This window comes from Lipophrys pholis (assembly GCF_963383615.2).
Source record: "Lipophrys pholis genome assembly, chromosome: 16".
NCBI lineage: Eukaryota > Metazoa > Chordata > Actinopteri > Blenniiformes > Blenniidae > Lipophrys > Lipophrys pholis.
This window is the reverse complement of record NC_137634.1, coordinates 1,192,788-1,216,189: the sequence shown is the minus strand read 5'-3', so window position 1 is coordinate 1,216,189 and position 23,402 is coordinate 1,192,788. Positions and strand designations below refer to the sequence as shown.

General features: G+C 43.7%; 1 protein-coding gene across 2 annotated transcripts in view; it reads left to right on the top strand.

The window, feature by feature from the left end:
* The window catches only part of opcml (opioid binding protein/cell adhesion molecule-like), a 392,351-nt gene that overhangs the window by 305,771 nt on the left and 63,178 nt on the right, over positions 1–23,402 (top strand). For both annotated transcript variants that reach the window (XM_080483864.1, XM_080483863.1), the window contains one exon: positions 16,697–16,822. In XM_080483864.1, coding sequence (XP_080339990.1) covers positions 16,697–16,822 — 126 coding nt within the window. The remainder of the gene's footprint in view (positions 1–16,696; positions 16,823–23,402) is intronic.

The window sequence follows — 23,402 nt, the reverse complement described above, 5'->3', positions numbered from 1 at the left end:
GGAGGGTGGGATTACATGAAGGATCGTTTGCACGACCTTTATGAGTCGTAACAGGAGCAAACAAGCCATCGGTGAATCCAGACGCCTGCAGGACTGAACCTGATACACAGCTGGGGATGTTCTGGTAAAGCCGGTTGTGTAGGATGAAGGCTGCGATCGCGCTCTTCCTCGCTCCGACATGTCAGCGACATCTTCCTCATGGGAGATGATGAGCAGATTTCTCTGGTGCCGTTTTCGCTTCAGGCATTTAGTTAACAAAATAAGGACACAGCCTAATGTTAATACGATCAAATACCTCAAATTTTCTTCTAATTGCTTCGGTCCTCATCATGCTCCAAACTCATTCAACTTATCCAAGTGGTGGATTTCCGTTTGGTAACTAATCAGGCGTCCAGGAAAGGTTTGTGAGGAAACTCGCAGCTTGTAGCTTGAACATGATCGTCTTGGCGAATGAGCACATAGTGAGGGAACTCTCACTTTTTAAGGTATTCATGAAAACCTCCTTAAATTTCCAGTTTATTTGTTGTACCAGACGTGTACATCTCCACCCTCACCTACAGCCAGGATTGAAACAGTGACATAACTGATCCAAATGGCTGAATCGAGCTGAGATGTTCTGGATGTTTGTTCAGGAAGCCTCCGGGTTTGTTTACCTCGACCTGCCAGGGGAGCTGGAGCCGTGAAGGACGGCGAGGCCTTGGCTTCTCTGCCATGATGAACCTCATGCAGACAACTCCACAAAGGATATGGATGGATGGGAAGCACACAGTGTTTGATGCACTATATGTTTCTATATTGGCTCCAAACAAACGCATGCAGCTATCAGCACATTCTTCCCCTGAGCTGCAAAAAAAAAGAAACAAACCCAAGCAAGCTGTTCTGTGTGGAAGTTCTGGGAGCGCGGTTACGATGCAGGATGAAGGTGGAAGATAAAAGCTCTTTGAATTCCGATGCCTCCGTCGTACCTCCACTTGCCCGAGAATACATTTAAAATGTACTGCACGGGTTTCTCTCTGGGTGCACTGCAGGATACATTACATTTTAATTTGGCACAAACCTGAAAGTGTGTTGTGTGAAAACATGACTGCAGGCAGGAAAAGACAAGAACATGGAGTAGAAGACAGAATACAAGTGGAAAATTGAGGGGGAGGTATTATCTGAATAATGCTAACTTTAACTTTTCCTATCTCTAAATACTAAATCACCAGTTGCCATGCGATATGTAGGTGGTGAGTGTGTGAACTACATGACATGTAAAACCCACCTGATGCTACTTATAGCAACGTAATGTTCTTCACCATGGAGGCTCAATGCACCGACATGTCATGTGGGAAAAGTCATCCATTTTAATATGTCCAGTGAAACAACCGTACAGTTCTTGCCTGTGGCCACAGAAGTATGAATTGTTCTGAGCTCATAGAAAATATCTGTTGAACTGCGTTGCCGGCGTATGACTGTCCACCAGACACCAGAACAGGTCCTGATGTTCTTTAAAGAATCAGGACTTTTTACAATACATATATATGTTCTTGATCTCAATGTGGGAATTATACATTTTAACTTTGTTTATTCAGCAGAAACGTGAACAATTTCAAGTTTTGCATGTATAAAAACTTGATCTCAGTAACACACATGAAGCATGGAGCGTGTTTGATTCCACTAATGAGTGTTAAGGATTGTGCAACATATAGAGAGGAGTTCATTCTGATGGATAAATATACAAAATGCTATTGTTGCACAGCGTCCAGATTCCCAAGTTTTATGATCGTGTCTGTTCAGCAAATAAGCTCAGCTTTTTTCAGAAATGCTTCTTTTTTGGCTTCCTGTCACTTTTCCTTTCACACGTCAAGATATTCTCTGTGTTATAAATCTCTTGGCTGATGCAGTATTTTCTGGAGGTCTTTAGCTGTATTTTTACCGACGACTTTGTGACCATATTACTTCCTGTGACGCTTCGAATAATAATAATAATAATAATAATAATAATAATAATAATAATGCAAAACTCTCAACTGGACTATTCACAACAGACGAGCACAATCACTTTGCATGGATTTCAATTTGGCTTCCTCCGTTGAAGATCGTTATAAATTTGAGATTTCTTGAAATAGAAAGTATTATTATTATTATTATTATTATTATTATTATTATTATTATTATTATTATTATTATTATGGATAAATCAACATCCTACTGGGAATGTGGGAAGTTTTGGAGTCGGGCTTCTCTCACTATAGCGGTGTTAAGAAAATATAATCAATCTGCACACAACTATAGCATTTTGATTATATTTCTACTTATATACTACTATAATTGTTACACTTCAGTGAAACACACCTGACCTTTTTAACTTTAAAGTTTTACTGAAACGATGGTAACAAACATGTAAGAGCAGGAAACACAGCGGTGGTGGTGATGTGCAGTAATGGTGCGAGAGGATGAATCAGCACTACTGAGGGCAGCCATGTTTCCTGTTTCTCATTCTAGTTTGAACTGTGAATTAGAAAATGAAAGCTTGAGAACGTCCCACATGCGTGAATGCAGCATTTAATGCTGATTGTATAAAAGATGTGTGACTCATTGCTGAAATGGACCAGAGTTTTTGCCGGCTGAACATTTTCTGATGTGTTTGATTTCAGCATCTCAACAGACGTAATGATGAGTTTAAAGAAGCCTTTATGTCAGGCTGTAAACAATAATGAATTAAGATAGTCCTCTCTATAGCCCACAGTGAAATGAAGCTGTCCGCCACGCCACCGGGTCCAGTATCAGAACGATGAGCTTTGGGTTCTGGCTCTGGTTCATCTTCCACGATGGATTGATGTAACACGATGTTGGAAACATCCCCTTTGGGATTCTGCTCCTCGTCGACATGACAGCAACACATCGTTCCTTCACATTTATTATTCCTGCTGTGAAGCTTCTGTTCTTCAGGATTCTGATCTACTGCCTGCCGAGGAACATGAACTTCACTGGACCTTCTGTCGGGTTCATGAGACCACATGTGGTTGAACATCCTTTGGTCCTTTGACCAACATGACGGTAAACACAGCGTCACGTTTTGCTTTAAAGCAAACTCAAAGTAATCACATGACGCTGCAGAAACTGCTTTATGATGCTGGTGGAGGCAAATTACAAGCAGCTGATGATGAATGTTTGCAGCCTCAGCACAGTCATCATAATTACACCTTCAGAATTTCTTTCCTGAAAAACTCACAAGTTGGCATTTTGCTTTGATTTTATTCTCTCCAGCTTGCATAACCACAGGTAACTAATGTAATGGTAATTTACCTACAAAGACTTGGTCAGACGTTCAGATCGTCTGGAATTGAAAATTGATATTCATTTTCAAGTTGAATATTTGCTTGTATGGAGATGTTGATGTCTAGTAAATATTGCAGTACGAAGTCCACATTCTGCCTTCAGAAGCATTTTGCCATCAGAGGAGCTGGGCTAGCATTACTTAGCTGGATGAATGCTAATGATAGAAAACGGAGCTGAACGATGCTCATGCCATCAGCTTCAAAACTGACGTGAAAAAATCAATCAAGGTTTTGTCCTATTTTCCGCTTTAGCACACAGTAATGTCACACTGCAACACAGGGATGGAAGAAGTCTACAATGAATGACGTCCAGGAAAGGAAGCACGAGGCCAGTGCTGCTCCTCGTCGGCCGTCGGCTCATCAATAAAACCAACACATGGCGCAAAGTCTGGACTTGTAAATACAAGGAATTAAAGACCCAGCTATCTCAGCCCAGCCAGCATGTGTGCCTTTGCTCTCCTCATGCTGATCACAAGGTAATATATTTACACGGTGCATCATGCTCTGCCATTTGGTTTCGCTTCAGTGCTGCTGTCATTGCTTTGGACTGGATCCTGGAACAGAAGATGCGATGGGTCCCAAATGAAAAGCTGCCTTTGAACTGCGAAGGCCTGGCAGTTTGAAAGCAGGTGTCACTGCGTGTGTCTTCTTACCAGCCAGTGGGAAAACTAACCTAGTTTATTTCCACCTCGCCAAGGCGAGAGACCGAATGTTTTATCACACTTCTCCGGCTGCGAGGTTGGGATATCTTTCTTGTTCCCTCTCGTGGGCTCGGGTGTGCCTCTGAATTAACAATAACCACTGACAAGAACACTGAGCGTAACCAAGATATCTGTCAGGGGCGTCCCTTGTTCTGAGATAAGATGGCAGATTGGAGAACTCACTGACAGTGTGACTTCTTTGATGTTTCCGTCACATAATAATTTGCTGTGACAGAAGAGTTAGCATCCATTATAGATTTGTTGGAGCAGGAGCAAAGGCTTTGATGCTGCGTGATGTCGAGGGTTCACACTCGCCCAAAAACAACACAGATTCACTTCATATGATGTTTATTCCTACCAAATGCAAAGCAGAAGAGATCGGATTTTTTTTTTTTTTTGTACATGGCTGGAAACAGTTTGACAAGACCAGCTCCACAGAGCTGTGTGAGATGTACTATTATCGAGTATTTCTACCAGACAGACACAAGAGAAGAGCATGGAAACGTGATGATGGATGCTTTTATAATTTGAAGGACACTGTTGAGAATAATGTATTAGAAATCGAAAATGAAAAAGAATGCTAGTAGTAGTAGTAGTAGTAGTAGTAGTAGTAGTAGTAGTAGTAGTAGTGGTGTTGAACCTTCAGCTGAACCTTCCTCTCTATTCGATGACCCTGCTTCATTAGAAGGGTCAGATCAGACTCTACCAGCTCAGGAGACTGTGGCGGTTCTCCTGAAGACCTCCTAAGACTCCATGGTGGCATCGGCCATCTTCTCCCGGTTGGTCAGCTGAGGCCTCAGCGTCTCAGCGGTGGACAGGAAGAGACTGGACCGAGTCATTAGGAAGGCCAGCTGGGTCCTGTGATGCCCCTCGACCCGGTGGAGGGGGTGGGAGTGAGGAGAGTGACGCCAGGCTGCCTTCTAATGACCAATGACTCCCACCCCAGGAAAGACCCCTGACTGCCTCCAGAGTGAGTGTGTGAGGGAGAAATATATAACCAGCACTGCCCTCAGCTCTGGATGGACGCTGGAGCCACACTCTGCACGTTACCGGTCCATGACAGAACTCACACATTCACATGTGACCTCCAGCACACACTATTGGAGTTTAGGATGAAGCTTGAATCCGAAGAGAAACCCAGGCATGTACCAAGATAACGTGCAAACTCCACACAAAAAGTCCCCGATGGAGGAATTGAACCACCGATGCTCCAGCTGTAGAGTTCGATCCGCTTCACCTTTTACGGGCCAGTCATCCTGAATGTTTGTTAAACTGCACACTCAGCTGTGGGAGCGTCAGACACTGGACTCTGTTTGACGAGAGAAAATGATTAAATTTCATTAAACAATACGTCAGTGACTGAACGTTTAAATTTCATGGGGTCTTAAAATGTTGTCAAACAACTTAATGGATGAAGCTTGATTAATTCACGTCATGTCTCAATACAAACTGCCTCCAGGGGACTAAGAGTTGATTTTTATGTTTAAAACCTGAAAGAGAAACAAGGACTGCTATTCAGGACTTTCTACAAAATCAGAATTAAAGTCGTTTTTTTTTAATAACAAGAAAATGTGGGGACATTAACATGGGATAGTGTAGTATACAATATAAGTTCACGTCCTTTCAGTTACAAAGATATATAAGACAGAATGAACAACAGCCGCAAATACTTGACCCTGACACTATCCCATAATTTCAGTCCAAATAAATGAATCTATGCAGGAGGTGATGAAATTCCCTCTAAAGGCCGCTGTTATTCTGTGTTCACATCGACAGGCTGCGTGTAAAAACTGCCCACCTACAACACGCCGCCTGCAGCCACCGTCGATGTGCAAAGGCTGCAAACACAGGAGCAGGTGGAGCGTGCAAAAACCGGATAGCCCAACACTTCTTAAAAAATTCAGTGGCGTGATGGAGACTCGGCAAGATGGTCTCCAAATAAGACGTTTAACCAGAACAAACGCCACACTGAATGCAAACCGCCGACACCCACATATAAAAGCCAAGAGAGCATTGTGCGTTGCAAAGCCTCGCCTCAGGTCCAAGTCCTGTGCTCGGTAATTTTCAAAATGCAATCGAGCCAAAGCACTCAGCCTCTTATTTTATATCACCGGCTTCAAAGAGAGGATTTTCACAACCGTGCCCATTTGCCAATTTTATACACACCATGTATATAAGCCTATACGTAAAGCTTTGTTTATGTGCGTTGCTATGGCTTCAACTCCCAAATCAAATATGAGTAAGCTAAATCCCACAATGACTCAGCTCTTACAACCCCATTATCAGATACAGTGTAAAATAGATGCTGTCAAAATCAATTAAATCTCATATTTAATAAAACACCATGCTAATTCTAAAAAAAATAAAATATGATGCGAGTGACTGGGGTGACAAAAATGTTCACTATTCATTTCAGCTCATCTTCTCATGAAGTTGATTACAGAATCCTAAACACTCCAGAAAAGCCCAGTCGATCTGGATTTGCGACAGACGACGATAATAATCAAACAAGATTCAAATCTAGCATCAAATCTTGCATTGATCTTCTTTTACTCCCTCAGTACAGTGTGATAAACAGACATGATTCTGCTCCATGGGTCCAGAAATACGTTGAAAAGCGTTTACTGAGAGAGTACTTCATAATACCTCTATAAACTCAAAGTAAAGCACAACATTTGGAGGACGAATCGAGTCATGAACAAGATCCTTCCATGCTGCTGTGTCGTCTTGGTCCATTCAGGATGGACGGATGCAAGTTAGAAAAGAAAAAGAAAAGAAAAGTCCAACTTATTGGTTAGAAAGTTGTCATCAGTGGGAAAGAACGAGGCGGCATCAGCCGAACATCTGTGAAGGCTTCAGTAAAGCTCAGCGTCATTTACAGGTTCCGGAGCAACATCTGCAGCTGTTCAGACCAGGCTTTGCTCACTTCCAAAATGATGACATCAGATCGGAGGGGGAACTAATTCCACCTGCATGAGAAGGACTCACGACTTTAAACCGGGTTTAACACAGACACACACCCTGTCAGCAGAGCTGTGCTTTTAATCACCTGCCATTATCAAGCTGAACTCCTCACGTGCTCTGCACACAGATGCTGCTTCATTCATCTCCGCCGGAGGTCAGCGGGGCTCAGAGGACCGGAGCCTTAACACACACACACACACACACACACACACACAACCCTCAATTAATCACCACATCAGTCCTGTGACATTAGTCTAATTGCAGTAAACTCAAGGCGACAGTGGCGTCGTCTCTCCGTGGCGTTTTGCCGCCACGCGGTTTGGGAGGAGGACGCTAATGGATTACTTTACAGCTATCCGAGGTGGCCCGGCTCATCGGAGCTGAAAGCTCTTCTACAAGAAGAAACACTGTGGTGGTTCAAGCTGTGGTTCAAACCTCGGGGTGTGGGAAGAGGATCAGAGGAGTCACAGATCAGTTGTAGGGATTTGTGTACGTGAGGGAGCCTGGGTATTGACGTGGGAACTAAAAATAACTTCAGCTGTTATTTCAGTTCCTTGGTGCCGCACCCTTCTCTAAAATGTAAAATGACCTCAAATAGTTGATTCCTTTTAACAAAATGATGCAATAAGCAGGAAGGACTTTGAAGGAGTGGTTGATAGTTCAGTCTGTCACGACAGTTAGATCCCATGTATGTAGTTGACATACATGTTACATATATACCAGTATATCAAATACATGTTATAGGATAGAAGTCGCTATGCACAGGAGGGGTGGCTGCAGTGTGTGTGTGTGTGTGCGTGTGTGTGTGTGTGTGTGTGTGTGTGTGTGTGTGTGTGTGTGTGTGTGTGTGTGTGTGTGTGTGTGTGTGTGTGTGTGTGTGTGTGTGTGTGTGTGTGTGCGTGTGCGTGTGCGTGTGCGTGTGCGTGTGCGTGTGCGTGTGTGTGTGTGTGTGTGTGTGTGTGTTAGATCAGGGTCATGTTGCTGGGTTGGAGGGAGAATCATTAGTCAGAACTCATGTATGTGTGAAGCATGACGGACATCCACCCGCTACCAATTACTTCAAAACACCACCAGAACAAATAACACGTCAGAAGAAGAGAGTCGTACAATCAATGTAAACAATGCCTTGCTCAGAGGTGTGTGTTTGATCTGTGTGGCCATTAGAGAGAGAAGGACGGCCTCTGTGTGATGTGTGAGCTGTCCATCTGTCAAGGTGTGTGTTGTGGTGATGAAGGTGTGTGTTGTGGTGATGAAAGTGTGTGTTGTGGTGATGAAGGTGATGAAGGTGTGTGTTGTGGTGATGAAGGTGTGTGTTGTGGTGTTGTGGGGATGAAGGTGTGTGTTGTGGTGATGAAGGTGTGTGTTGTGGTGATGAAGGTGTGTGTTGTGGTGATGAAGGTGTGTGTTGTGGTGTTGTGGTGATGAAGGTCCTGACGACTTGAACATGGACGAATGTCTCCTCCTTGAAATTTCCTCCATTTGAATATTGGATCATAGGAGCTACATTCAGAATCTGCTGTGTCTGTGTGAGCTGGACTGGCTCCGCCCACACATGCACATCTTGGGAAGAGGAGGAAGTACTTCCTCTCGTGGTGCCATGTGCCGGAGCAGAGCTGCCTAATTGTGGGAGGAGTCAAAGGGAGGGCCTACCTTGATTGGGATTGGCTGAACCCCCGATGACACTATATAGGGTTTGATTCTGATTGGCTGGTTGGAGCAACACACTTTTTAAAACCTGAAACAAGCCAGGGACAGAGAGGACAGACTGTCTTCACTTCTGGGACGTCAGTCCAGGTATGGGGACGAGTAGTACTGCTGGAGAACCTTTAGGAAGTCCATTAGAATAATATGACTCCTTTAATTTGAATCAAACTGTTATTTATAAGATCTTAGTATCTATATTTGCAAACACATGGGTACCAACTGACCGACCGACTCACACACACACACGATGTTCTGTGTTATTATTTGTTCATTTCTAATAATAAGGACCGTTCGTCGGCCTCTGAGCAGCAGACCATCAGGGAGCGGTTCCATGGTTTTAGTGACGATACTGGAAAGACCAAGAGAGCGAGCAGGATTGAGGGGAGCAGACTCCCATGTTGCTCCAGGTTAATGTTCAGATGGCGGGATGGCGGGATGGCGGCGGCTCGGAGCAGCACTGATGATGGTGCCGAGAGCAGGTGGAGACGCTGTGAGTCAGTACCTGGGGAACAGGTGAGCAGGTGGATGTCAGCGCCAGGTGGCCGGGAGCACAGAGCCGCAGGGAAAAGGGAAAACACTTACGTGCTAATGTAAGAAAATGCAGATCAGATTTCCCACAACACGGAGCCAGCCTTCAGAATAGAAACATGAATATGGAGACAGAGCGCCGGCTGCCAGCTCAGATTGCTGGGAGTGATGGGCTCAGTGAGGCCGTCAGAATCTCAGCCTGAAAACCAACAACAATAACCATCATGTGCAATTTCTCCAAACACTCCAGGTTTTGTCAACACCCCCCCCCCCCCCCAACAGAAAGCCTGTCTGCTTTTGTCAAGTGAACACTTTGCATCCACTTCCTGGAAGCGTCCTAATGACTCTTGGTGTGGGGAAGCTGCTGAGAGGCTGCAGGAGCGAGGAGGTGACAATGCCTGAGCTTCCTCTGTGGTGGCTGGCTGCTCGCTTTCCTTTCTCGTCTCAAACACACCTTCAGTTCGTGGCCCAAGGTCGTTCACGCCTCCCGAAATCAAACCAGGAAATTGATAAGGGTGATAGATGTGATTATATTTGTGAGACGAGGTGCCCACTTATCTTGGCATTCGAACATTTGATAGTTTCAGGGAATAGTTTCCTCTTAACCTTTATAAAAGCAGCACCGACGTGTGAATTATTCTGTGTGAGACGTTCACCAACCGACAGCCTCTGTTTCTGGGATTATCTTTACAAGTTACACAGAACTAAGTATTTATGTAGTGACATAAATTACATATTTCACATCTCATAATCTATTGGCAGTAATTCTGTCAAACTATCTGGATGACTCCTTTCATGCAGAATAAAACCGTTCAAACCGTTCAAAGATCTACAATTTCAAAGTGCCCTTGAGCAAAACAGTAAACTCCGAGATACTTCCAGTGGTGAGCAAGTAGAACGAGTTAAACATCCATAACCTCATTAAGCGTTGTTCATGTACTAATATTCACACACGACCGGCAAACAGATAATAAGACTAAACAGGGACAGACGGCAGGACAAGAGTTTAAAGTAGTTCTGCGGTGGTATTCCATCAGAGGAGGAGCAACAGAAAAACCCTCCGATTGCATTCTGCAAATATTACTATTACTTAAAAAAACTTGAGTCCCCTTCACAATTCTGTTAAAAAGTTCCATCTGAAATCTTTTCCACACCAGCGACTATTACCTCGTTCCCACGACGTGAAGCAGAGAACAATACGCTGTAACAGTAACGGGAGTACACCGATATGCAGGTGAATATGAGTCCAATTTAATGTTATTAACAGAAATACATTTTAATTTTCAGAATAAAACGGCATTTTTTGATTCGTAAATAAAATGAATAATCATCCAAACAGTTTTTTATAATATATTTTATACCTTCTTATACATATTATAAATGACTGCTGTCCCTGCTCGTTCTTATACTTACTAATGATATATGATATAAAATCTCTGCCGGTGGAACGTTGCAGGTGATTCCTCCATTATTCCACTCCATCAGCGAGGAACAGATTGTGAACGTACTTCCTGTTTCGTGTCGTGGCGAAGCTCTTGCTGAGCGGACAGATGTTCTGAGTGACGGTTTTACCAGAACGGTTCAGAAATACTGTCAATTCTTGGCTGCAGATTAAATCCCGAGCTGCTGACAGTCCGAGGGTTTAACGGGATCGTTAGAGGACAGAACAGATTTATCTGACGAAGGTTCTGATGATGAGTAAAAACTAAAACTGTTTAACAAAAGACCGATGCACTTTATTTTCTCTTCGAACTTCTTTTCAGAACAGATCAATGACTTTTTTTGTCTTTGTAGAAATGAGCTCCCCTTGAAGTGACATTTGGTTTAACTGATCATTGTCTGAGTCCTCGGCGGCGCGGTGGAGCAGTGGGTGTTCTCGAACAGCTTTGCGCATCCCGAGCTCCGGCTGGGTCTGCATGTTCTCCCTGAGCTCCAGCCTCCAAAATCAATACATGCTTGTTGGTTTAATCAGAAACCTTTAGAGCTGTCAGTCCATTAATGAAACACATCAAATAACTGCATAATTATCTGTAATTGGTGGCAATTAATCACATTTTTTTTTCCAATTTTAAGAGTTTTTACTGCATATTTATTGATGAAAAATCTTGGAATTAATGTCGACTCAACACACAGGAAGTATATTTAAATTCAAAGACCATTTTTATAACTTCCTTTCAGCTCTGAGTGAAACTGTTTGAAACTGAAAGTCATCTCTCTTTTGTAATATTATCTGTTAGTGGGTCTAATCCACTAACAGATAATATTACACACACACACACACACACACACACACACACACACACACACACACACACACACACACACACACACACACACACACACACACACAGTATATACAGGAGGGAAAGAGACAGAAATTAATAATGTACCTGTAAAACTCCAGTATTTCCTGCAGCTCTGGCAGTTTGGCTCCTGGTCAGCCAACATGGCAACCTGCTGTTTTACAGCATAGGATTACGTCTGTGGTCAGATTATAGATTCTTCTCCTTCTTGGATGCGACAGCAGCTTCATGTAAAAACCAGAGGCAATACATTTTTTATTTGACTTGACATATCAGAATTTGCACATTGGAGAACGTTTTACCTTCGTTTCCCTGAGTCGTTGCATCGCTGGTACAGTGTTACGGCGAGGAGCCGCCGTGTGGACGGCGTTCTGAGGGCGCTTTATTCACACGCTGTCCTCAGTGAACCGGTTAAGCAGACCCTAGCAGCGCATGCTAATTGAATTGGTGAATTCAAAGGTCAATTGGATGCAGAGAATCACGCCGGTCCAGCTCCGATCCCCCCGACACACACCACACATTATCACCACGGTTTATTCATCACCTCGCTCCGGCGCCGCAGAACTAAACCGCACCGCGTTTCCAGCGCATGAAGCTCAGCAGCTGTTTCAACATTCAGTTTTCTCAACTTTCAGCAGAGTTTCATACTTGCTATTCCAGTTAGAGCGTTTGTGATTGGGCGTGGGCAGGAGGCTGAATAAAACCACGTTACATTCATTTACTTTGAAATACAAATGAAATGTGGTGGAACTAAACCTGCTTAACTGTGAACTCAATGATGAATTACTGGGAATTCTTATCAGAATGTTGTTTTTAATTCATCACATTATCTTCTTTTACTTTTTTGAAAAATGAACACTGACACTTTTAAAGATCTTCAGACATTTTTAAAGTGAAACGAAGATGTAAGTGAATTTGCATCGATGCTCTGGATGTTTAATTCCTGAATGATGCTGCTTCTCCTGTTCAACTGGTCCATCATGCAGGAAGCAGACACATTCATGAATTATTAGATTATTAAAAGAAAGAGTCTGTCCCTTTCTTAACTTGTGTGAATCAGGTAATTCTTCAATATTTACAAAATTATTGTTTATGATCGTTTTCAGAAGTTTCACTTCCCAAAAAGTTTTTAAAATCTTTTATGAATCAAAACATTGTGTTTCTTTATTTTGCATTCAAGACTTTAGTTTTGACATCCAGATTATAGAGCATCTTCCTCCTCTAACATCAGATCATAGAGCATCTTCCTCCTCTAACATCAGATTATAGAGCATATTCCTCCTCTAACATCAGATCATAGAGCATCTTCCTCATCTAACATCAGATCATAGAGCATCTTCCTCCTCTAACATCAGATTATAGAGCATATTCCTCCTCTAACATCAGATTATAGAGCATCTTCCTCATCTAACATCAGATTATAGAGCATCGTCATCATCTAACATCAGATCATAGAGCATATTCCTCCTCTAACATCAGATTATAGAGCATCTCCCTCATCTAACATCAGATTATAGAGCATATTCCTCCTCTAACATCAGATTATAGAGCATATTCCTCCTCTAACATCAGATTATAGAGCATCTTCCCCATCTAACATCAGATCATAGAGCATATTCCTCCTCTAACATCAGATTATAGAGCATCTTCCTCCTCTAACATCAGATTATAGAGCATCTCCCTCATCTAACATCAGATTATAGAGCATATCCCCCCTCTAACATCAGATTATAGAGCATCTTCCTCCACTAACATCAGATTATAGAGCATCGTCCTCCACTAACATCATATTATAGAGCATCTCCCTCATCTAACATCAGATTATAGAGCATATTCCCCCTCTAACATCAGATTATAGAGCATATTCCTCCACTAACATCAGATTATAGAGCATCGTCCTCATCTAACATCAGATTATAGAGCATATTCCTCCTCTAACAACAGATCATAGAGCATCGCCCTCCTCTAACAGCAGATTATAGAGCACCTCCCTCCTCTAACAACAGATTATAGAGCATCCTCCTCCTCTAACATCAGATTATAGAGCATCTTCCTCCTCTAACAACAGATCATAGAGCATCTCCCCTCTAACATCAGATTATAGAGCATATTCCTCCTCTAACATCAGATTATAGAGCATCTCCCTCCTCTAACAACAGATCATAGAGCATCTTCCTCCTCTAACATCAGATTATAGAGCATTGTCCTCCACTAACATCATATTATAGAGCATATCCCTCATCTAACATCAGATTATAGAGCATATTCCCCCTCTAACATCAGATTATAGAGCATCTTCCTCCACTAACATCAGATTATAGAGCATCGTCCTCCTCTAACATCAGATTATAGAGCATCTTCCTCCTCTAACAACAGATCATAGAGCATATCCCTCCTCTAACAACAGATTATAGAGCACCGTCCTCCTCTAACATCAGATTATAGAGCATCGTCCTCCTCTAACAACAGATCATAGAGCATCTTCCTCCTCTAACATCAGATTATAGAGCATCTCCCTCCTCTAACAACAGATCATAGAGCATCTCCCTCCTCTAACATCAGATTCTAGAGCATCTTCCTCCACTAACATCAGATTATAGAGCATCGTCCTCCTCTAACATCAGATTATAGAGCATCTTCCTCCTCTAACAACAGATCATAGAGCATATCCCTCCTCTAACAACAGATCATAGAGCATCTTCCTCCTCTAACATCAGATTATAGAGCATTGTCCTCCACTAACATCATATTATAGATCATATCCCTCATCTAACATCAGATTATAGAGCATATTCCCCCTCTAACATCAGATTATAGAGCATCTTCCTCCACTAACATCAGATTATAGAGCATCTCCCTCCTCTAACATCAGATTCTAGAGCATCTTCCTCCACTATCTGATGTAACTTCAGATTACTTCAGCACGCCAGATTACTGGAGATAATGATAGCATGTTTTCTTCACGTTACTTTCTATTGTGTTCAGTTACTTGCTGTAATCAGGTTCTACTTTTCAGTGTTTCCACAAAGAAAAAATCTCCATCAGTTAATTTACTGAACAAAAATGATAAAAGAGGATAAAAACAAGATTAACTGCTGGATTACAGAAAATAAATCATATTGACTGGACTTGACATTTTCATAAACACCAGGAGACGCTGAGGAGTTCAGCTCAGCCCAAAGCAGAAAGACGCAGTAAATAACCATAGTAACGTGTCTTCTGATGGAACTGTCTTCATTACCTCCAGATTCTGCCAAACTCCTTTAATCAAAGAAATGTGAGCCTGGAGAGTTGATCATTATCGCCTTCTACTTCATTGATATGTATATTCCACTTTAATCATTGAAGGGGGATTTGAAAACATGCATAAAACAATACCAATTTAAGAGAACTGAATATTACATTGAAATCAAAAGCTCCTGCTGGACGTGTGCCAGAAGCAAACAGCTGATTGGACATTTAACACGTCATTGACATTAACGACGCAGAATCATCACCTCACATTAGTTTAACAATCCACCCGAAGCCTCCTGATGGACCGAAGCACAAAGCCTCCCGCTGAGCTTCAGTTTTCAAAGTGTCTCCAATATAATCTGCAGAATGAGGTCTCTGATAACTCCCCGTATCCATGGCAACGTCGTGCTTGTTGTGAAACTTTACGTCTGTTCACACTCGACTTGTGGCATTCGGCGTGACCTTTCACTCTGCAGCGGTAGGATTTATCAATGAGGGAGAGACGGATGCTTCATTTGAATAATAAAACAGTGACATTAAATGTTAATAAAAAGTGAAAACACGTGACCCTTCGTCCAAACTAATGATCTTCCAGGTTCGAGTCAATATTAAGAGTCGGAAATGACAGTGAAAGAGGAGAACCTCTGACCCTCAGCGTCTCACCGGGGGCACTTAATCACTGAGCCCAGCACACACACACACACACACTCACACACACACACACACACACACTCACACACTCACACACACACACACACACACTCACACACACACACACACACACACACACACACACACACACACACACACACACACACACACACACACTCACACACACACACACACACACACACACACACACACACACACACTCACACACACACACTCACACACACACACACACACACACACACACACACACACACACACACACACACACACACACTCACACACACACACACACACACTCACACACTCACACACACACACTCACACACACACACTCACACACACACACTCACACACACACACACACACACACACACACACACACACACACACACACACACACTCACACACACACACACACACACACACACTCACACACACACACACACACACTCACACACTCACACACACACACACACACACACACACACACACACACACACACACACTCACACACACACACTCACACACACACACTCACACACACACACACACTCACACACACACACACACACACACACACACTCACACACACACACACACACACACACTCACACACACACACACACACACACACTCACACACACACACACACACACTCACACACTCACACACACACACTCACACACACACACTCACACACACACACTCACACACACACACACACACACACACACACACACACACACACACACACACACACACACACACACACTCACACACACACACACACACACACACACTCACACACACACACACACACACTCACACACTCACACACACACACACACACACACACACACACACACACACACACACACACACACACACACACACACTGCGGTTGGCGGGTCACGGGCGCGAGGCGGGAGATGAAATCCCGTCTTACTCTGAATCAGTCTGATGCTTGTCTAATAAGCAGGGTGGCAAAGATACATGATGAAGAAAATCAATGATGGATAACGCCACGGCGAGCCGGAGGATTGTCACATTTGTCAGCTAATTTCATGCTAATTGCCCCCCACCCCCCTCACCCCCCCCCCCCACCCCCCACCCCCCCACCCCCCCAAAAAAAAAGCCCCAACCTTGGGGGTTATTTTTATCCTCATCAGGCGTCCGATCACACGGAGCGGCGGCGGCTCTCTCCGCTCTCGTGTCATTAATTAGACAGAAAGCATCAATCAGGGTTTTCCTCTGCTCGCCCCTGCAGTTCCCGCCAGGATCACCAACATCTCGAAGGACGTCACGGTGAACGAGGGCAGCAACGTCAACCTCATGTGTCTGGCGGTGGGTCGCCCCGAGGCCAGCATCATGTGGAAGCATCACTCACCACGAGGTAAGACAAGCTCGCCGTCACTCCGGCTCTCTCCTTCTCCCCGAGCTTCAGCCGGCGTCTTGTGGTCGAATGATGATGATTGCATGAGCGCCCCCTACTGGTGGCTCTGTGAGTGGCTCGATGTTGCAGGGTGTGCGGTTGGCAGCTGCTGTGATCTCATGGTCAGATGGTGGAGTTTTAGAATGTCTGAGTGATTCTCTTCAGCTTTTTGTTCCAGTCGGCACTGAGACAACGTCGACGTCTTTCCGCCTTCAGAACTCCGAGAAATGTTTTGTTCTCCTTGTTTACACAGTTTATTATCCTGCTTCCTGGCTCATAACGACGAGAGCTGCAGTGGGTGCAGGGATATTGTCCATCATTATCATACACCACTCAAACACTCAACGTACAATGTGGTAGCATCTGTGTACCTCCTACATTCTGAATGAAAAGCATTCAATTGGTAAAACACGTCAGTAGCTTTAGCTAGTAAAGTACAACAATACATAGAATATAATACAGTACGTGTATTGTTGATCTTTAGATTCCTCGTGACCTGAGAAACAAACCACATTTTATACCAGAGAGAAAATGATGAAAGAAAAACGTTTGTCGGTGATGCTGAGCAGGTCACCCAGTCTGTGGCCCGACCGGAGAGGTGGAATAGGAGGAGGTCGGTGGAGGTAAAGTCTCTGTTTGCTCTTTATGGACCACAGAGTTAGAAGTGACAGCGTCACGAGGACGGACTGTTTGCCCACCGGATTAGCCGCCACAGTCGCCTGCTGGTCTTCCAAAGGGCAAACGGATCAGTGTGAAAAAAGGAAGACGGCACAGGAAGTGATCATATATGTCGCTCATAAGGAAGAGAAGTCCTGCAGAGGTCAGAGGTCAGGGCTTTCTGCCGACAGCGGGACTTTTTCTGAAAACTCCAATACTGCAAACTTTAAAAAAAGAATTAAATAAGATTCAATTTGAATCAACCTGGAAGATTGTGGAGGAAAACGTTCTGATGTTCGTGGTGAGGAGGAAGGCTGTCTGATGGTCGTCTGAGACGCAGGGCGGCAGTTTGAAATGTCATTCGCATTCATCTGACATCATGTCAGTACTTCCTCCCTTCTGCTGTTTAAAGAAGCAAATAAAAAGCTTTTCTCAGTGTGACTCCGACTCTCTGCATTGTTATGTACAGGTAGAGAAAGGAGGTCGTTTCTATTGGGATGCTGAGAGTTCAGCTTCCATTGATAACGGATCTGTTTGCTGGATGTAAATACGAAGTTTGATTTACTGACTCATTATGACAGAATTATTTATCAGGGTCTAATGTTGGTTCCATATTCCACTCGCTAAATGCTTTTTAATCTTTTCCTCTCGCGGTTACAGAATTCTTCTTATTCAAATAAACAGCTGAAGTACATCACATGATCTTTGAGGTCAAAGTTCATTTGTTTGAAAGAAGAAAAAAAAACCTCAGATTCATGAGAAGAGAAGCAGCAGCATCCACATCGAGGTTTTCTAAAAGGAATAAATGAAAGCTGTGGTCTCGGTGTATCGATGGATGTTAGAAAGCCCCGTGACCTTTGACCTTGAATGAATGAAGCTTGAAACCGGAGGGAAGAGGAAGGAGTCAATCCTCTGAGCACAAAGCAACAAATTCAAATGTCTTCAGTAAATGTTTGTTTTAGTTCCTCTGAAATATTCACATCTTTACATCAATTATTCCACTTTCAAGTTAAACCCGGACTGTTAAATACTTTTGCTGTTAAATTTACTATAAAAGGGGGAAGCTGAATCCAAATATATTTTCTTAGAAGCTCCATCTTATTGGTCAAAACAGCCCGTAGTTAGTAGGTGACAGTTTGAGTCCCGTTAGAATATCAATGAATTCCAAGTTAAAAGAGTCACTTTTAATGTATTTGCTTTGCTGTCCAAACATTTAGGACCCAAACAGTCTGTAAAGACTAAAACCGTCCTGAACACTGGCCAACACTCCCAGTCCGATCAACATTCAAACCTTTGAGAGAGGCTCCAATCGGGTCCCCAAAATTATTCAAGAAAACGGATTTCTTTTTTAAGAAATGTCTTCAAAGTTCTGGACTTCAGAGTCACGACACTGAGACCCGGGATGTCGGTGACGCTGCTGTGAAAGCAGCTGCCTGCTTGTGATCAAATGAGCCTCAAAGCCGCTGTCAGGGGGAGTTTGTAAAAACTCCCAGGATGCAACAGCGGTGGGAGAAGTTCTCTGGACATGTCACTGGACTTTGCTGCAGAAGGTTTGAATAAAATTGGCTTCATGTTGAGATTGGAGTCATTTTCTGGAGGAATTCTTTGGTTTTTTCAGAATTTAGTCTTTTTCATCACGTATACTAGTCTGCCTCGCAACAAAGGAAGTTGATCTATTTTGCCGGTCTGGCCCATGCAGGATGAAATCCAGCTTTATGTGGCCCCTCAACCAAAATGTGTTTAGAATCTTTTAAAAGCGAGGGCGCTGGATCTGTGCAGTGTTACATAATTCCTCTTCAGTCCTCACCTGAACTCCACCGTCTGGATTTTTCCTCTCCGTTGCTTCTGAAAGTTCTCTTCATTTTCTCTTCAGCCTGTCAAAGGCAATTTAGAATTTTCACAAAACAAATGTGTCAAGCTGCAGCATCTCCTCAGTGTAAAGGTGACGCTCCCCCCCCCCCACCCCCCGCCTGGCCTCGACTTCTTCACACAACTTCAACACCCTTTAACAAAACATTGGGCTCCATGCCTCGGCGGCAGCCATTCACCTCCAGCAGGGTGTTGACATACACTCGGCTGCAGGAGGATTTATGAGGAACACTGGCCGTGTTTAATCTATTGACTGAGGCTCCTTTGTTTTCGTTTCTTTGCAACTTGCTGGATTTTGAGGGTTTGGAGCTGCTCGACCTGCAGCCTGACAGCGTCCAGCTCCAATCACAGCCTGATTTGACTGGAGGCACAGCTGGTCGAGGCGGCTGGCCAAGCAGCGCCGTGGACGGACACACTCCTGTCTTCTGGTTTCTAATTGTGTCAGGCTGCACTTCCCACTGCGCAGCGAGCAGCGTGAGTCACTGCTGCTCCTCTATAGGATCAGATGTTCAGCCGCCGACACGACAGTGACACTTACAGCCCAACGCTTCCTTTCTTTCCTTCCTCCCTCTCTGGCCACCGGCTTCATCTCCACATTATTCACAGTGAATAACACCCAGTGTATTTCGAGGACACGCTGTGGTCACATTCAGGAGGCCCCTCATGGTGCCCGTTTCATCGCCGCTGTATACTTTGACCAATTTCATGTTTTCATTAACTCAGTGTGGAACCTTATCGGACTTCATGAGTCATCTTCTGAAAGATGATGCTGGAGTATGTCGCTCACTGCCTGGCAGCCGGCGGTTCACCTTCATCCCAAAAGAGCTCAGATCTGATGACGAAGGAGGCGCTTTGAGTCCAGTAGCCTTATTGTCCTGTTTAAGATGTAGGACACCTTGGTGGACGTCGCCATGGCACACTGGAGTTGTGAACGATAATACTCATATTCACAGAGTTTAAACCAACGAGGTCCAAGCTGTTGCCAAGAGACGGGATGGATCCAGCTGCCATCTTTTTTCTACTACATCTGGAGCCAACATGAACATGACGTACCTGAGCTGGCCTGTGAACTGTAGCCTCACTCTCCTGCTTCCTGCTGGCAGCAGTGACTCCTGCCGCTGGTCTTCTGGGGACTTCAGGTGTAACAGGAGCTCCTTTCTGTTTTCTTTCACTCGTCCCCAACCAGTCTGACCTCTGGTCTCAACAAGGCAGCTTCACCCTGCTGCCCACAGACACTCGGAATGGTTGTGTAAGAAACCCTCAGTGTAACAGCAGTTTGTTAAACCCCTAGACATTGGAATAAACTGTCTTTTGTAATCAGTATTACTATTTCTCATTTGTTGAGTGCAACCACCAGGAATGGTTGCTCATTGAACTGCATTAAGTGAATGAATGAAAACAACAAGAAACACCAGGAAAAACCCGAGGCGTCCTTTAACACGTGCTTGATGAAATGTAATGACTTTTCTCCCCAAGAGGAACCATTTGAAAATAAATGCAATTTAAAAAAGAAGCCATTAAGCACTTGACTGTTTGCTCAGTTGATGAGGTGACGAGAAGCAGCTGTTGTATCAGTGGACGACCAGCCAACGGGTTTTACTGGACAGGAGCATCTTGGTGAAGTACTAATGTAAATTTCTGTGTCATCTGCATCTTTCATTTCAGAAGATCTTGAGCCCATACAAACATGTAGATGTTAAAAATGAGTGGCACCAGGATGAATATTTGGGAGACGCCCACACTTGAAATGGACCTTCTGACACCAAAAACACTTTCAATCTACTTTTACACTCCCAAGTATTTCATGTGTTAGCAAGAGAAATATTATTATATTACATGGCTTTTAGTGAACAGTGTGAAATCAAGCAGCTCTGTGGTTTTAATTAAACCATCTTTCTCTGTAAAGTCATGTGAACTTGCCATCGTTGGACATCTACATGTCTACATTTCATGAAGCCTTTTACTTCTTCTGCTTATCTACTTCCTGTTTTCTCAGACCTTCGAGCAGCTGGCACACAAAAATGTCTTGATCAGTGATTTGAAGCCAGTTTGTGAACATGGCATCGAGTGATTAACCTTGGAAAGTAGCCCTGCCCCGCACAAGCAAATTATATTCAAACCAGAAATAGGTTCAGGGTGGAGGCTTGAAAAACTCTGCATCTAATGTTGTTCATCCAGACTCGAAATGACCTGCTGATATAAAGGAAGCCACGTCTTCCAGGGAGATTCTGAACCAGAAACTCATCTGGTGTTTCAGTTTGTTTTGAGCTATGTAATGGTCAACGAGGACATGCAGCAGCGAGATCAAGTAAAACTGCAATTTCACCACTGCCACCGTCACTGGATCTTATCTGAGTGTTGGAGACAGAAGACCGAGTCTCTCCTCACTACCGATCCTGAAGTGATGCGACGCAGGAGTGGAATGGAATCCAGTGTGTGTGTGTGTGTGTGTGTGTGTATGTGTGTGTGTTTGTCTGTGTGTGTTACAGTCAACAGGGAAGATAATGGGTTATCTTACTTGACATTTCTCTGAGTTGCTCTAATGAAAAGAGAGACTGTGAGGAGATGTCTGGGCAGCTGAAGGAATTTGTCCTGGCAGTCACAAACTTAAATGTTTTGTTGTTGTTGTTGTTGTTGGTTTTTTTCTCTTCTTGCACTGCAGAGTGGCATTTCCCCCAGCAGCTCCTCACCGTTTCCCTTTCATGTTTGTCACCAGCGATAATGGACCGTTTCCTCGGAGCGTGGCGTTTGCGTGAGCACTAAAGTGAGCGGCCTTCTTCTCCAGTTTAACCGCATTTTGAAAAAATGTCTCAAATCTGGGATTTAACTGGCCTTTTCATTTGATGGTTTGTTTTTCTTGCCGTCGTGTCTCGTTTGAAATGTCCATACATGCGTGGCGGCGGTGGGAGGACATGTGCAGCCGAGGCAGAAAGGTACTTCTACAACTACAGACTCAAGAAAATAGTCTCTGGCAAATGTGGAAGAAATAATGAATATTAAAGAGTCGTGCCTCCTGATTTGAGCCCGAAGTTTGTTAAGAAAATGTCAACTGAGTTATGATGAGAGTCCATGAACCTCTTCCCGTTCCATCATGGTTTGCAGAACCTGTTGTGGAGCCTCCACACCGTGCATCCATAAATCAGAGGAGAGCCGCGGCCCATAAATGTGTAGCCTCTGTGGTTCTTTATTTAATATATGTTCCCTGTCAATTTAAGTCTCACCTTTATTTTGTGCACTGCAAGACTTAGGCTCCATTTCAGCTCCGGGGGAACTACATAAATAATTCAGCAGTGTCCAGTGACTCTCTGGCTGCAGGCCACTAAACGGATTAAAAGATATATGGTTGGAGGAAAGCAGTTTATTCAGGGGACAATGCAATATGGATCCCTGCAGCCCATTAAGACTCATTAAAGTAGAAAGGTTGTGAATGTGTACTCACTCAGATGTCTCTCCTTCTAATCACTGCCAGCTGAAAGATGGCTGTAGTTTGACAGAGACGGAGGCCAACTGATGGAGCAACCAGCTCACTTCACATTCAACTCTGTACTTTCACATTGTTATTGTACTTTGCTGTGGCAGTTTGTCATAAAGTAAAAGATAAACGGTCTTAAACATTAGTAGTGGATCCTAAAGAGCCGGTGGATTGTTTACCTTCCTCTACTGTCAAAGAGGATTAGATATTAGATATTAGGATTCCATCCAGTTCACTTCTGGTTCATCTCTTATGTTTCTGACTCGACTCTCCTGGAGGTAAAAAGGAAACTGAAGAATTACTCTCAATTGTATTGCTGTACTTTTGAGTTTATGCGATACTGGAACATTCACTGAGCAGAAAGATCCGCCTTCATACGACTGGTTTGGGTTCGGTTGGGTCATGGTCATACGCATTCGAGCAAGGCACCGATGTATAAAACAATGATTCTGGTGTTCAATTACAACCATGCTGTGCTGTGGGCGGAGCTCAGAAATGTTTAGATTTAATGAGGTTTTGGGAGGGAGGAGCTTTTCGTTTAAT